The 15,413-nt window shown below is 37.8% G+C and overlaps 1 protein-coding gene across 16 annotated transcripts in view; it reads left to right on the top strand.

Moving 5' to 3' along the window:
• Positions 1–15,413, top strand: part of LOC138739018 (cilium assembly protein DZIP1L-like) — a 205,379-nt gene that overhangs the window by 135,035 nt on the left and 54,931 nt on the right. For all 16 annotated transcript variants that reach the window (XM_069890355.1, XM_069890353.1, XM_069890358.1 and 13 more), the window contains one exon: positions 134–257. In XM_069890355.1, coding sequence (XP_069746456.1) covers positions 134–257 — 124 coding nt within the window. The remainder of the gene's footprint in view (positions 1–133; positions 258–15,413) is intronic.

Below are 15,413 nucleotides of genomic sequence, written 5' to 3'. Positions count from 1 at the left end.
TAATTTTAAATATCATTTCTTGCTCAATGTCAGCATTACCACTTTTAATTCAGAAAGTTGCAGATTCCATTCTGCTCCAGGAAAATGAATAATATTGCTTCATAATGATGATTTTTTTTTCTAATATTCACAGGTAAAATAAAAATAAATACAAGTGGAAAATTGAGCAAGAACTTGAACAATACACAACCTTCATGTTCCAAGATTTGTAAAAATATAAAAGTTCCTTCTCCAGACCTATCATCAACAACACTGAGGTATGTTGAAACTTTGCCTGTAGTTTAATATTCAGGTAATATTTAATATTTTAATTGTACCTGCATAACATCTTATTAATTTCTTCCATTGCATGGAAATCCACACAACAAAAACATGGCTGATCACCAGTCCAATGGTGTCAGAACTATGAGAATGATTAAACTGTTGAAATTAAATGTTGTGATATGGCAGAATTAACTATTTTGTTTAAATGGATTAAGGTTTATATTCATGTTTCAGCAGAAAGTGGTATAATTGACAAGGGCTGGAATATATTTACAAAGAATATTCTGCACTGAAAACAAGTCATTTTTTTGGTTGCAAGAATTTTCCAATGAAAATAATTTAAGGTGAGTTATTAGCAGTGCCCATAAATGTCTTTATGTTGTGTTACGGAGTCCAGAGGACCCCAAAAACCAGCAGCAATAGATATGCACCACAACTCAGGGTTACTTAAACAAAAGTAGTTTTTAATTATATTTGAACAAGAAAACAGAATTAAACTTTAACTTATTACTTAACCTACTTACTTAACCTACCTAACCTACTTAATTCCCCCCCCCCCCTATAATACTAAGCACAGGTGTGTGTGTAATGCATATTTAAGATTAGAAAAGATCTTTGGATCACAGTCCAATCTCACTGGTTGCAGGCAATTCTTGTACTGTGCACAGAAGTTAGCATTAACAAAGTTCACCAGTCTTTGGTGCTTAACAGACAAATGGTTACTACTCAGCGGGGTTTTTGCTGGTTTTCAGAGAGAGATCCCTTTTCCAGGACATCCGCAACTGATTCCTTTCCAATCAGCCTTGCTGATGAAACTTGCCCCTTTCTGGGTTCTCCAGATGATCCTCCTTCTTTCAGATCACCTTTCAGACAGCCAGCCTTCTCCTTTGACCAGACAGTCTTCTACAAGTTTGCCAGCTTTGTCCTTCTGGAACTGATTTCTGTCTCCTCTCTCTCTCTCTCTCTCTCTGTTTTATACCCTCCCTCTCTGAGAGCAAAACTGCTCTGTCCCTTCCTGCAACAATCACCTGCTCTCCCAAGCAAGCTGTGTTCTGCAACTTTGTGGCTCTTTCTGCAAAAAAACCACCCTGCAAAAGTCCTGCAAATATTCTGTGTTTGAAATGTGTATGTGCAACCTGCTCTAGCAATTCCTCCCAAACCACCTCAAAATAGTCTGTCACAGGTGAAGATGGCTTTAATTGAGTAGCAGAGGAAATTATGTGAATCTAAGACAAAGTCTATTCTGATCTACTGAATGCTTGAAAGAATGGTGAATGATGAATCATCAATGGTATCTACTAGATCAGATAAAACAATATATTTATGGACTGAGAAAGATGGAAAAAAAATGCCTGGTATAATTAAATGATTTGGCACCTTTGGATCCTCTCAGGGTGTATGCTTGAATTCTGGTGAGGAGAAGGGAGCATCAAAAGGATGTGTATGTTAATATTAACTGTATTTTGAAACACTCATCTGTACTTTGTAAGTGTTGGAAAGTATCTGATTCTACAACTCACTCAAGCAGTGAATTCTAGATTGCAACCAGTTTCAGAGTGAAGAAATTATCCTTTTAAACACCTTTTTATTAACCATTAGCCTAAGTTTTTTGCTCTCTTGTTGTAGACATCTGCTGTGCAGAAACGTTTCCGATTATCTTGTCTATTTATGTCCCTCATAGTTTTGTGTAGATCTGCCAGGTCCTTCACCCCATTTCTGCTCGTAACTGAAATAGTCCATCAAAATTCAACATTTTGGTGAATCCCTTCTGAACCTTCTATGGTGCAATCATGTACTTTGCATGGTGTAGGGACCAGAACTGCAAACTGTATCCCAATGGTGATGTAAACAATGTTTACAACATTATACATAATTTCATTGCCCTGGTCAATGAAAGTAAAAGCTCCTTATGCTTGTTTACCTATGATGCCATCTTTGGAGAAATTTGGACTTGCATGTCTCTCTGTTGCTCAATACTCCCTGGGATGTTACATTCATTGTTGATGTTTTACTCTTATGGGTCCTCCCAAAGGGCATCACTTCATTATTATCAAAATTAAATTCCATCTGACATTACTCTGCTCTCTCATTGGCTCTACCCAAACCCCTGGAGCACCTGGACAGAAAAGACACATACATCAGGATGCTCCTTATCAACTGCAGTTTGGCATTTAATGCCATCATCCCCTCAAAGCTAATCAGCAAACTCCAAGACCGGGACCTCAGCACCCCACTGTGTAATTTGATCCTGGACTCCTTCACTTCCAGACCAGAAGCAGTCAGGATTGGTAAGAACATCTCTACAATCTCCATCAGTCCCAAAGCCCATGGGGATGCATTCTTTGCACCCTGCTCTGCTTGTTTTACACCTATGTTTGTGTGGCTCAATATGACAATGATACCACCTACAAATATGCTGATGATACCATGGTAGTGGGTTGTATACAAAGGAGTGATGAGCAGCATGAAGGAGGGAGATTGAAAATTTGGCTGAATGGTGCACCAACAACAACCTCTCATTCAATGTCACCAGAACAAAGGAGCTGATTGTTGACTTTAGGAAGGGAAAACCAGAGGTGGACAATCCAGTGAACAGTGGATACTGTTACAAGCCCAGAGGACCCCAAAACCTAGCAGCAATAGATATTCACCGACAAATGGTTACTTAAACAAAAGTTGCTTTTAATTATCTTTAAACATGAAAACACAATCACACTTTAACTTAACTAACCTAACTTAACCCTCTTCTAATTCTAAGGGCACAGGTATGTAATGTGTGTGTAAATTCAGAAAAGTTCTTTGGTTCACAGTTCAATCTCACTTCTCATTCCTCCAAGTTCACTGGTTGCAGGCAATTCTTAGACTGTGCACAGAATTTAACATTTATAAAGTTCACCAGGCTTTGGTGCTTGAAGGTAAATGTTTACCACTCAGGAAGGTTCTTGTTGGTTTTCAGAGAGAGATTTGTTGTTCTTTTTTAATCAGCCACTTCAGTGTCTTGCTGACAAAACTTGCCCCTTCAGGGTTCTCAAGATGATAACCTCTTTCTTTCATGTCACCACAGAGTTCCTTTCTGTTTCTCTTATTCCAAGAGAAACATTCGACAGCCAGTCGTCTCCTCTTGCATGAACCACAAGGGCACTGACCAGGCTGTCTTGCAGCTTGGCTTTCCATAAGCTTGCCAGCTTGTCCTGTTCCAGTCCCAGCTATTTCTTCTGACTGTAACACTGTACAAGTGATATCTTGTGTGTCTCTCTGAGAGAAAACCAGTTTGACTCTCTCTGCTTGCAAAACCACATGACCCTCTCAGAACAGCAAGTTCTTTTCCAGACAAAGGCAGAACTGACATGCTCTTTCATCTGTTGCCTTTTGTAAAGAACAATCCATTAGTGAAGTCACTTGAGGACTCTTCAAAGCTCTTGCAAAAGCTCTGGAGCCGATATGTTTACTATGGGGTAGAGGTCCAGTATTTTAAATAAGATTTGTTTTAAAGTGTTTGTATGTGACCTCCTCTAATTTATCTGCCAAAAACATATATATATATATATATATATATATAATATGTGTGTGTGTGTGTGTGTGTGTGTGTGTGTGTGTGTGTGTGTGTGTGTGTGTGTGTGTGTGTGTGTGTTTATACACACTCTGACACATCAGTAAATATCACAATTAGTTCATGAGAAGTACCAAGATATACGTCAAAATTCTACAGAGCAAATATTATAGAAAGTTCTTTTTCAATAGTGGAATAGTTCCTTTGATGAACATTGAATTTTTTTGAAAAGTTGGCAACTGGATAGTCAATTTCATTATGTTTTAGCCATAAAACTGCATCTGCTGCTCCATCACTGGCATCCACTGCTAAAGAAAATGGTCTGTCAAATGCAATGGCATAGCATCACCTTTAAAATTTCTAAAGCTGTCTGATAAACTTTAGTCTACACAAATTTTTCCCCTTTCTTCAAAAGGTTGGTTCAAGGAAGACCAACCTCTGAAAAATTTCTGCAGAACTTCCTATAATATCCTGTCACTCCTAAAAACCTTCTCACTGCTTTCTTGCCATTAGGAATAGAAATTGCATTCACCTTAGCTTGAATAGGTGCAACTTTTCCATGGCCAACTACATAACCTAAGTATGTTACAGTGGCATTTCCAAATTGACTTTTTGCTAAATTAGCAGTTAAGTTCGCTTTGGATAATCTTGCAAACAATTTGTCCAATTCCCTTAGATATTCTTCCCATGTGTTACTTTTTGTGACCAAGTCATCAATATAAGCATCTGTATGTGTTAACCCTTGGATTACTGAATTAATCATCTTTTGCAATGTTGCAGGGGCATTTTTCATGCCAAAAGGTGACACATGGAGTTACAAAAGCCGAAATATTCTTTTCTCTCTCAGTTAAAGTCACACACCAGTAACCCTTCAACAAATCCAACTTAGTCAGAAATTTAGCTTTTCCAATTTTATCAATACAATCATCTATTCTCGGAATAGAATAAGAATCAGTTTTAGTTACTGAATTAACCTTCCTGTAATCTGTACAGAACCTAACAGTCCCATCTGGTTTCAGTAGCAGAATGCAAGAACTCTAATCTGAGTCTGAAGGTCTAATAATATCATTTCTCAACATATATTCCACCTCCTGATCCATGATTTTACTCTTCTGAATGTTTATTCCATATGGGTGTTATTTCATGGGATTTGCTTCTCCTACATCCACATCATGATAAATCAATGATGTCCTTTTTGGCACATCAGGGAACAAATCTGTATATTTCAAAATTAATTCTTTCAACTGCATCTGTTCTTATGACTTAAGATGGCCTAACTTTTCCTCTAAATTTTCCAAAATTGCTGAGTTAGACACGTGCACAGGAACCATGGTTTCTTTAAGGTTACTCTCACAAGATTCTGTTTCCATAATCTTTGCCTGTAGTTTAATATTCAGGTAATATTTAATATTTTAATTGTACCTGCATAACATCTTATTAATTTCTTCCATTGCATGGAAATCCACACAACAAAAACATGGCTGATCACCAGTCCAATGGTGTCAGAACTATGAGAATGATTAAACTGTTGAAATTAAATGTTGTGATATGGCAGAATTAACTATTTTGTTTAAATGGATTAAGGTTTATATTCATGTTTCAGCAGAAAGTGGTATAATTGACAAGGGCTGGAATATATTTACAAAGAATATTCTGCACTGAAAACAAGTCATTTTTTTGGTTGCAAGAATTTTCCAATGAAAATAATTTAAGGTGAGTTATTAGCAGTGCCCATAAATGTCTTTATGTTGTGTTACGGAGTCCAGAGGACCCCAAAAACCAGCAGCAATAGATATGCACCACAACTCAGGGTTACTTAAACAAAAGTAGTTTTTAATTATATTTGAACAAGAAAACAGAATTAAACTTTAACTTATTACTTAACCTACTTACTTAACCTACCTAACCTACTTAATTCCCCCCCCCCCTATAATACTAAGCACAGGTGTGTGTGTAATGCATATTTAAGATTAGAAAAGATCTTTGGATCACAGTCCAATCTCACTGGTTGCAGGCAATTCTTGTACTGTGCACAGAAGTTAGCATTAACAAAGTTCACCAGTCTTTGGTGCTTAACAGACAAATGGTTACTACTCAGCGGGGTTTTTGCTGGTTTTCAGAGAGAGATCCCTTTTCCAGGACATCCGCAACTGATTCCTTTCCAATCAGCCTTGCTGATGAAACTTGCCCCTTTCTGGGTTCTCCAGATGATCCTCCTTCTTTCAGATCACCTTTCAGACAGCCAGCCTTCTCCTTTGACCAGACAGTCTTCTACAAGTTTGCCAGCTTTGTCCTTCTGGAACTGATTTCTGTCTCCTCTCTCTCTCTCTCTCTCTCTCTGTTTTATACCCTCCCTCTCTGAGAGCAAAACTGCTCTGTCCCTTCCTGCAACAATCACCTGCTCTCCCAAGCAAGCTGTGTTCTGCAACTTTGTGGCTCTTTCTGCAAAAAAACCACCCTGCAAAAGTCCTGCAAATATTCTGTGTTTGAAATGTGTATGTGCAACCTGCTCTAGCAATTCCTCCCAAACCACCTCAAAATAGTCTGTCACAGGTGAAGATGGCTTTAATTGAGTAGCAGAGGAAATTATGTGAATCTAAGACAAAGTCTATTCTGATCTACTGAATGCTTGAAAGAATGGTGAATGATGAATCATCAATGGTATCTACTAGATCAGATAAAACAATATATTTATGGACTGAGAAAGATGGAAAAAAAATGCCTGGTATAATTAAATGATTTGGCACCTTTGGATCCTCTCAGGGTGTATGCTTGAATTCTGGTGAGGAGAAGGGAGCATCAAAAGGATGTGTATGTTAATATTAACTGTATTTTGAAACACTCATCTGTACTTTGTAAGTGTTGGAAAGTATCTGATTCTACAACTCACTCAAGCAGTGAATTCTAGATTGCAACCAGTTTCAGAGTGAAGAAATTATCCTTTTAAACACCTTTTTATTAACCATTAGCCTAAGTTTTTTGCTCTCTTGTTGTAGACATCTGCTGTGCAGAAACGTTTCCGATTATCTTGTCTATTTATGTCCCTCATAGTTTTGTGTAGATCTGCCAGGTCCTTCACCCCATTTCTGCTCGTAACTGAAATAGTCCATCAAAATTCAACATTTTGGTGAATCCCTTCTGAACCTTCTATGGTGCAATCATGTACTTTGCATGGTGTAGGGACCAGAACTGCAAACTGTATCCCAATGGTGATGTAAACAATGTTTACAACATTATACATAATTTCATTGCCCTGGTCAATGAAAGTAAAAGCTCCTTATGCTTGTTTACCTATGATGCCATCTTTGGAGAAATTTGGACTTGCATGTCTCTCTGTTGCTCAATACTCCCTGGGATGTTACATTCATTGTTGATGTTTTACTCTTATGGGTCCTCCCAAAGGGCATCACTTCATTATTATCAAAATTAAATTCCATCTGACATTACTCTGCTCTCTCATTGGCTCTACCCAAACCCCTGGAGCACCTGGACAGAAAAGACACATACATCAGGATGCTCCTTATCAACTGCAGTTTGGCATTTAATGCCATCATCCCCTCAAAGCTAATCAGCAAACTCCAAGACCGGGACCTCAGCACCCCACTGTGTAATTTGATCCTGGACTCCTTCACTTCCAGACCAGAAGCAGTCAGGATTGGTAAGAACATCTCTACAATCTCCATCAGTCCCAAAGCCCATGGGGATGCATTCTTTGCACCCTGCTCTGCTTGTTTTACACCTATGTTTGTGTGGCTCAATATGACAATGATACCACCTACAAATATGCTGATGATACCATGGTAGTGGGTTGTATACAAAGGAGTGATGAGCAGCATGAAGGAGGGAGATTGAAAATTTGGCTGAATGGTGCACCAACAACAACCTCTCATTCAATGTCACCAGAACAAAGGAGCTGATTGTTGACTTTAGGAAGGGAAAACCAGAGGTGGACAATCCAGTGAACAGTGGATACTGTTACAAGCCCAGAGGACCCCAAAACCTAGCAGCAATAGATATTCACCGACAAATGGTTACTTAAACAAAAGTTGCTTTTAATTATCTTTAAACATGAAAACACAATCACACTTTAACTTAACTAACCTAACTTAACCCTCTTCTAATTCTAAGGGCACAGGTATGTAATGTGTGTGTAAATTCAGAAAAGTTCTTTGGTTCACAGTTCAATCTCACTTCTCATTCCTCCAAGTTCACTGGTTGCAGGCAATTCTTAGACTGTGCACAGAATTTAACATTTATAAAGTTCACCAGGCTTTGGTGCTTGAAGGTAAATGTTTACCACTCAGGAAGGTTCTTGTTGGTTTTCAGAGAGAGATTTGTTGTTCTTTTTTAATCAGCCACTTCAGTGTCTTGCTGACAAAACTTGCCCCTTCAGGGTTCTCAAGATGATAACCTCTTTCTTTCATGTCACCACAGAGTTCCTTTCTGTTTCTCTTATTCCAAGAGAAACATTCGACAGCCAGTCGTCTCCTCTTGCATGAACCACAAGGGCACTGACCAGGCTGTCTTGCAGCTTGGCTTTCCATAAGCTTGCCAGCTTGTCCTGTTCCAGTCCCAGCTATTTCTTCTGACTGTAACACTGTACAAGTGATATCTTGTGTGTCTCTCTGAGAGAAAACCAGTTTGACTCTCTCTGCTTGCAAAACCACATGACCCTCTCAGAACAGCAAGTTCTTTTCCAGACAAAGGCAGAACTGACATGCTCTTTCATCTGTTGCCTTTTGTAAAGAACAATCCATTAGTGAAGTCACTTGAGGACTCTTCAAAGCTCTTGCAAAAGCTCTGGAGCCGATATGTTTACTATGGGGTAGAGGTCCAGTATTTTAAATAAGATTTGTTTTAAAGTGTTTGTATGTGACCTCCTCTAATTTATCTGCCAAAAACATATATATATATATATATATATATATATAATATGTGTGTGTGTGTGTGTGTGTGTGTGTGTGTGTGTGTGTGTGTGTGTGTGTGTGTGTGTGTGTGTGTTTATACACACTCTGACACATCAGTAAATATCACAATTAGTTCATGAGAAGTACCAAGATATACGTCAAAATTCTACAGAGCAAATATTATAGAAAGTTCTTTTTCAATAGTGGAATAGTTCCTTTGATGAACATTGAATTTTTTTGAAAAGTTGGCAACTGGATAGTCAATTTCATTATGTTTTAGCAATAAAACTGCATCTGCTGCTCCATCACTGGCATCCACTGCTAAAGAAAATGGTCTGTCAAATGCAATGGCATAGCATCACCTTTAAAATTTCTAAAGCTGTCTGATAAACTTTAGTCTACACAAATTTTTCCCCTTTCTTCAAAAGGTTGGTTCAAGGAAGACCAACCTCTGAAAAATTTCTGCAGAACTTCCTATAATATCCTGTCACTCCTAAAAACCTTCTCACTGCTTTCTTGCCATTAGGAATAGAAATTGCATTCACCTTAGCTTGAATAGGTGCAACTTTTCCATGGCCAACTACATAACCTAAGTATGTTACAGTGGCATTTCCAAATTGACTTTTTGCTAAATTAGCAGTTAAGTTCGCTTTGGATAATCTTGCAAACAATTTGTCCAATTCCCTTAGATATTCTTCCCATGTGTTACTTTTTGTGACCAAGTCATCAATATAAGCATCTGTATGTGTTAACCCTTGGATTACTGAATTAATCATCTTTTGCAATGTTGCAGGGGCATTTTTCATGCCAAAAGGTGACACATGGAGTTACAAAAGCCGAAATATTCTTTTCTCTCTCAGTTAAAGTCACACACCAGTAACCCTTCAACAAATCCAACTTAGTCAGAAATTTAGCTTTTCCAATTTTATCAATACAATCATCTATTCTCGGAATAGAATAAGAATCAGTTTTAGTTACTGAATTAACCTTCCTGTAATCTGTACAGAACCTAACAGTCCCATCTGGTTTCAGTAGCAGAATGCAAGAACTCTAATCTGAGTCTGAAGGTCTAATAATATCATTTCTCAACATATATTCCACCTCCTGATCCATGATTTTACTCTTCTGAATGTTTATTCCATATGGGTGTTATTTCATGGGATTTGCTTCTCCTACATCCACATCATGATAAATCAATGATGTCCTTTTTGGCACATCAGGGAACAAATCTGTATATTTCAAAATTAATTCTTTCAACTGCATCTGTTCTTATGACTTAAGATGGCCTAACTTTTCCTCTAAATTTTCCAAAATTGCTGAGTTAGACACGTGCACAGGAACCATGGTTTCTTTAAGGTTACTCTCACAAGATTCTGTTTCCATAATCTTTGCCTGTAGTTTAATATTCAGGTAATATTTAATATTTTAATTGTACCTGCATAACATCTTATTAATTTCTTCCATTGCATGGAAATCCACACAACAAAAACATGGCTGATCACCAGTCCAATGGTGTCAGAACTATGAGAATGATTAAACTGTTGAAATTAAATGTTGTGATATGGCAGAATTAACTATTTTGTTTAAATGGATTAAGGTTTATATTCATGTTTCAGCAGAAAGTGGTATAATTGACAAGGGCTGGAATATATTTACAAAGAATATTCTGCACTGAAAACAAGTCATTTTTTTGGTTGCAAGAATTTTCCAATGAAAATAATTTAAGGTGAGTTATTAGCAGTGCCCATAAATGTCTTTATGTTGTGTTACGGAGTCCAGAGGACCCCAAAAACCAGCAGCAATAGATATGCACCACAACTCAGGGTTACTTAAACAAAAGTAGTTTTTAATTATATTTGAACAAGAAAACAGAATTAAACTTTAACTTATTACTTAACCTACTTACTTAACCTACCTAACCTACTTAATTCCCCCCCCCCCTATAATACTAAGCACAGGTGTGTGTGTAATGCATATTTAAGATTAGAAAAGATCTTTGGATCACAGTCCAATCTCACTGGTTGCAGGCAATTCTTGTACTGTGCACAGAAGTTAGCATTAACAAAGTTCACCAGTCTTTGGTGCTTAACAGACAAATGGTTACTACTCAGCGGGGTTTTTGCTGGTTTTCAGAGAGAGATCCCTTTTCCAGGACATCCGCAACTGATTCCTTTCCAATCAGCCTTGCTGATGAAACTTGCCCCTTTCTGGGTTCTCCAGATGATCCTCCTTCTTTCAGATCACCTTTCAGACAGCCAGCCTTCTCCTTTGACCAGACAGTCTTCTACAAGTTTGCCAGCTTTGTCCTTCTGGAACTGATTTCTGTCTCCTCTCTCTCTCTCTCTCTCTCTCTGTTTTATACCCTCCCTCTCTGAGAGCAAAACTGCTCTGTCCCTTCCTGCAACAATCACCTGCTCTCCCAAGCAAGCTGTGTTCTGCAACTTTGTGGCTCTTTCTGCAAAAAAACCACCCTGCAAAAGTCCTGCAAATATTCTGTGTTTGAAATGTGTATGTGCAACCTGCTCTAGCAATTCCTCCCAAACCACCTCAAAATAGTCTGTCACAGGTGAAGATGGCTTTAATTGAGTAGCAGAGGAAATTATGTGAATCTAAGACAAAGTCTATTCTGATCTACTGAATGCTTGAAAGAATGGTGAATGATGAATCATCAATGGTATCTACTAGATCAGATAAAACAATATATTTATGGACTGAGAAAGATGGAAAAAAAATGCCTGGTATAATTAAATGATTTGGCACCTTTGGATCCTCTCAGGGTGTATGCTTGAATTCTGGTGAGGAGAAGGGAGCATCAAAAGGATGTGTATGTTAATATTAACTGTATTTTGAAACACTCATCTGTACTTTGTAAGTGTTGGAAAGTATCTGATTCTACAACTCACTCAAGCAGTGAATTCTAGATTGCAACCAGTTTCAGAGTGAAGAAATTATCCTTTTAAACACCTTTTTATTAACCATTAGCCTAAGTTTTTTGCTCTCTTGTTGTAGACATCTGCTGTGCAGAAACGTTTCCGATTATCTTGTCTATTTATGTCCCTCATAGTTTTGTGTAGATCTGCCAGGTCCTTCACCCCATTTCTGCTCGTAACTGAAATAGTCCATCAAAATTCAACATTTTGGTGAATCCCTTCTGAACCTTCTATGGTGCAATCATGTACTTTGCATGGTGTAGGGACCAGAACTGCAAACTGTATCCCAATGGTGATGTAAACAATGTTTACAACATTATACATAATTTCATTGCCCTGGTCAATGAAAGTAAAAGCTCCTTATGCTTGTTTACCTATGATGCCATCTTTGGAGAAATTTGGACTTGCATGTCTCTCTGTTGCTCAATACTCCCTGGGATGTTACATTCATTGTTGATGTTTTACTCTTATGGGTCCTCCCAAAGGGCATCACTTCATTATTATCAAAATTAAATTCCATCTGACATTACTCTGCTCTCTCATTGGCTCTACCCAAACCCCTGGAGCACCTGGACAGAAAAGACACATACATCAGGATGCTCCTTATCAACTGCAGTTTGGCATTTAATGCCATCATCCCCTCAAAGCTAATCAGCAAACTCCAAGACCGGGACCTCAGCACCCCACTGTGTAATTTGATCCTGGACTCCTTCACTTCCAGACCAGAAGCAGTCAGGATTGGTAAGAACATCTCTACAATCTCCATCAGTCCCAAAGCCCATGGGGATGCATTCTTTGCACCCTGCTCTGCTTGTTTTACACCTATGTTTGTGTGGCTCAATATGACAATGATACCACCTACAAATATGCTGATGATACCATGGTAGTGGGTTGTATACAAAGGAGTGATGAGCAGCATGAAGGAGGGAGATTGAAAATTTGGCTGAATGGTGCACCAACAACAACCTCTCATTCAATGTCACCAGAACAAAGGAGCTGATTGTTGACTTTAGGAAGGGAAAACCAGAGGTGGACAATCCAGTGAACAGTGGATACTGTTACAAGCCCAGAGGACCCCAAAACCTAGCAGCAATAGATATTCACCGACAAATGGTTACTTAAACAAAAGTTGCTTTTAATTATCTTTAAACATGAAAACACAATCACACTTTAACTTAACTAACCTAACTTAACCCTCTTCTAATTCTAAGGGCACAGGTATGTAATGTGTGTGTAAATTCAGAAAAGTTCTTTGGTTCACAGTTCAATCTCACTTCTCATTCCTCCAAGTTCACTGGTTGCAGGCAATTCTTAGACTGTGCACAGAATTTAACATTTATAAAGTTCACCAGGCTTTGGTGCTTGAAGGTAAATGTTTACCACTCAGGAAGGTTCTTGTTGGTTTTCAGAGAGAGATTTGTTGTTCTTTTTTAATCAGCCACTTCAGTGTCTTGCTGACAAAACTTGCCCCTTCAGGGTTCTCAAGATGATAACCTCTTTCTTTCATGTCACCACAGAGTTCCTTTCTGTTTCTCTTATTCCAAGAGAAACATTCGACAGCCAGTCGTCTCCTCTTGCATGAACCACAAGGGCACTGACCAGGCTGTCTTGCAGCTTGGCTTTCCATAAGCTTGCCAGCTTGTCCTGTTCCAGTCCCAGCTATTTCTTCTGACTGTAACACTGTACAAGTGATATCTTGTGTGTCTCTCTGAGAGAAAACCAGTTTGACTCTCTCTGCTTGCAAAACCACATGACCCTCTCAGAACAGCAAGTTCTTTTCCAGACAAAGGCAGAACTGACATGCTCTTTCATCTGTTGCCTTTTGTAAAGAACAATCCATTAGTGAAGTCACTTGAGGACTCTTCAAAGCTCTTGCAAAAGCTCTGGAGCCGATATGTTTACTATGGGGTAGAGGTCCAGTATTTTAAATAAGATTTGTTTTAAAGTGTTTGTATGTGACCTCCTCTAATTTATCTGCCAAAAACATATATATATATATATATATATATATATATAATATGTGTGTGTGTGTGTGTGTGTGTGTGTGTGTGTGTGTGTGTGTGTGTGTGTGTGTGTGTGTGTGTGTGTTTATACACACTCTGACACATCAGTAAATATCACAATTAGTTCATGAGAAGTACCAAGATATACGTCAAAATTCTACAGAGCAAATATTATAGAAAGTTCTTTTTCAATAGTGGAATAGTTCCTTTGATGAACATTGAATTTTTTTGAAAAGTTGGCAACTGGATAGTCAATTTCATTATGTTTTAGCAATAAAACTGCATCTGCTGCTCCATCACTGGCATCCACTGCTAAAGAAAATGGTCTGTCAAATGCAATGGCATAGCATCACCTTTAAAATTTCTAAAGCTGTCTGATAAACTTTAGTCTACACAAATTTTTCCCCTTTCTTCAAAAGGTTGGTTCAAGGAAGACCAACCTCTGAAAAATTTCTGCAGAACTTCCTATAATATCCTGTCACTCCTAAAAACCTTCTCACTGCTTTCTTGCCATTAGGAATAGAAATTGCATTCACCTTAGCTTGAATAGGTGCAACTTTTCCATGGCCAACTACATAACCTAAGTATGTTACAGTGGCATTTCCAAATTGACTTTTTGCTAAATTAGCAGTTAAGTTCGCTTTGGATAATCTTGCAAACAATTTGTCCAATTCCCTTAGATATTCTTCCCATGTGTTACTTTTTGTGACCAAGTCATCAATATAAGCATCTGTATGTGTTAACCCTTGGATTACTGAATTAATCATCTTTTGCAATGTTGCAGGGGCATTTTTCATGCCAAAAGGTGACACATGGAGTTACAAAAGCCGAAATATTCTTTTCTCTCTCAGTTAAAGTCACACACCAGTAACCCTTCAACAAATCCAACTTAGTCAGAAATTTAGCTTTTCCAATTTTATCAATACAATCATCTATTCTCGGAATAGAATAAGAATCAGTTTTAGTTACTGAATTAACCTTCCTGTAATCTGTACAGAACCTAACAGTCCCATCTGGTTTCAGTAGCAGAATGCAAGAACTCTAATCTGAGTCTGAAGGTCTAATAATATCATTTCTCAACATATATTCCACCTCCTGATCCATGATTTTACTCTTCTGAATGTTTATTCCATATGGGTGTTATTTCATGGGATTTGCTTCTCCTACATCCACATCATGATAAATCAATGATGTCCTTTTTGGCACATCAGGGAACAAATCTGTATATTTCAAAATTAATTCTTTCAACTGCATCTGTTCTTATGACTTAAGATGGCCTAACTTTTCCTCTAAATTTTCCAAAATTGCTGAGTTAGACACGTGCACAGGAACCATGGTTTCTTTAAGGTTACTCTCACAAGATTCTGTTTCCATAATCTTTGCCTGTAGTTTAATATTCAGGTAATATTTAATATTTTAATTGTACCTGCATAACATCTTATTAATTTCTTCCATTGCATGGAAATCCACACAACAAAAACATGGCTGATCACCAGTCCAATGGTGTCAGAACTATGAGAATGATTAAACTGTTGAAATTAAATGTTGTGATATGGCAGAATTAACTATTTTGTTTAAATGGATTAAGGTTTATATTCATGTTTCAGCAGAAAGTGGTATAATTGACAAGGGCTGGAATATATTTACAAAGAATATTCTGCACTGAAAACAAGTCATTTTTTTGGTTGCAAGAATTTTCCAATGAAAATAATTTAAGGTGAGTTATTAGCAGTGCCCATAAATGTCTTTATGTTGTGTT

Source organism: Narcine bancroftii, chromosome 7 (assembly GCF_036971445.1).
Source record: "Narcine bancroftii isolate sNarBan1 chromosome 7, sNarBan1.hap1, whole genome shotgun sequence".
In the NCBI taxonomy this organism is placed as follows: Eukaryota; Metazoa; Chordata; class Chondrichthyes; order Torpediniformes; family Narcinidae; genus Narcine; species Narcine bancroftii.
The sequence above is the reverse complement of the archived record's forward strand: the minus strand, read 5'-3'. Positions and strand labels throughout refer to the sequence as shown.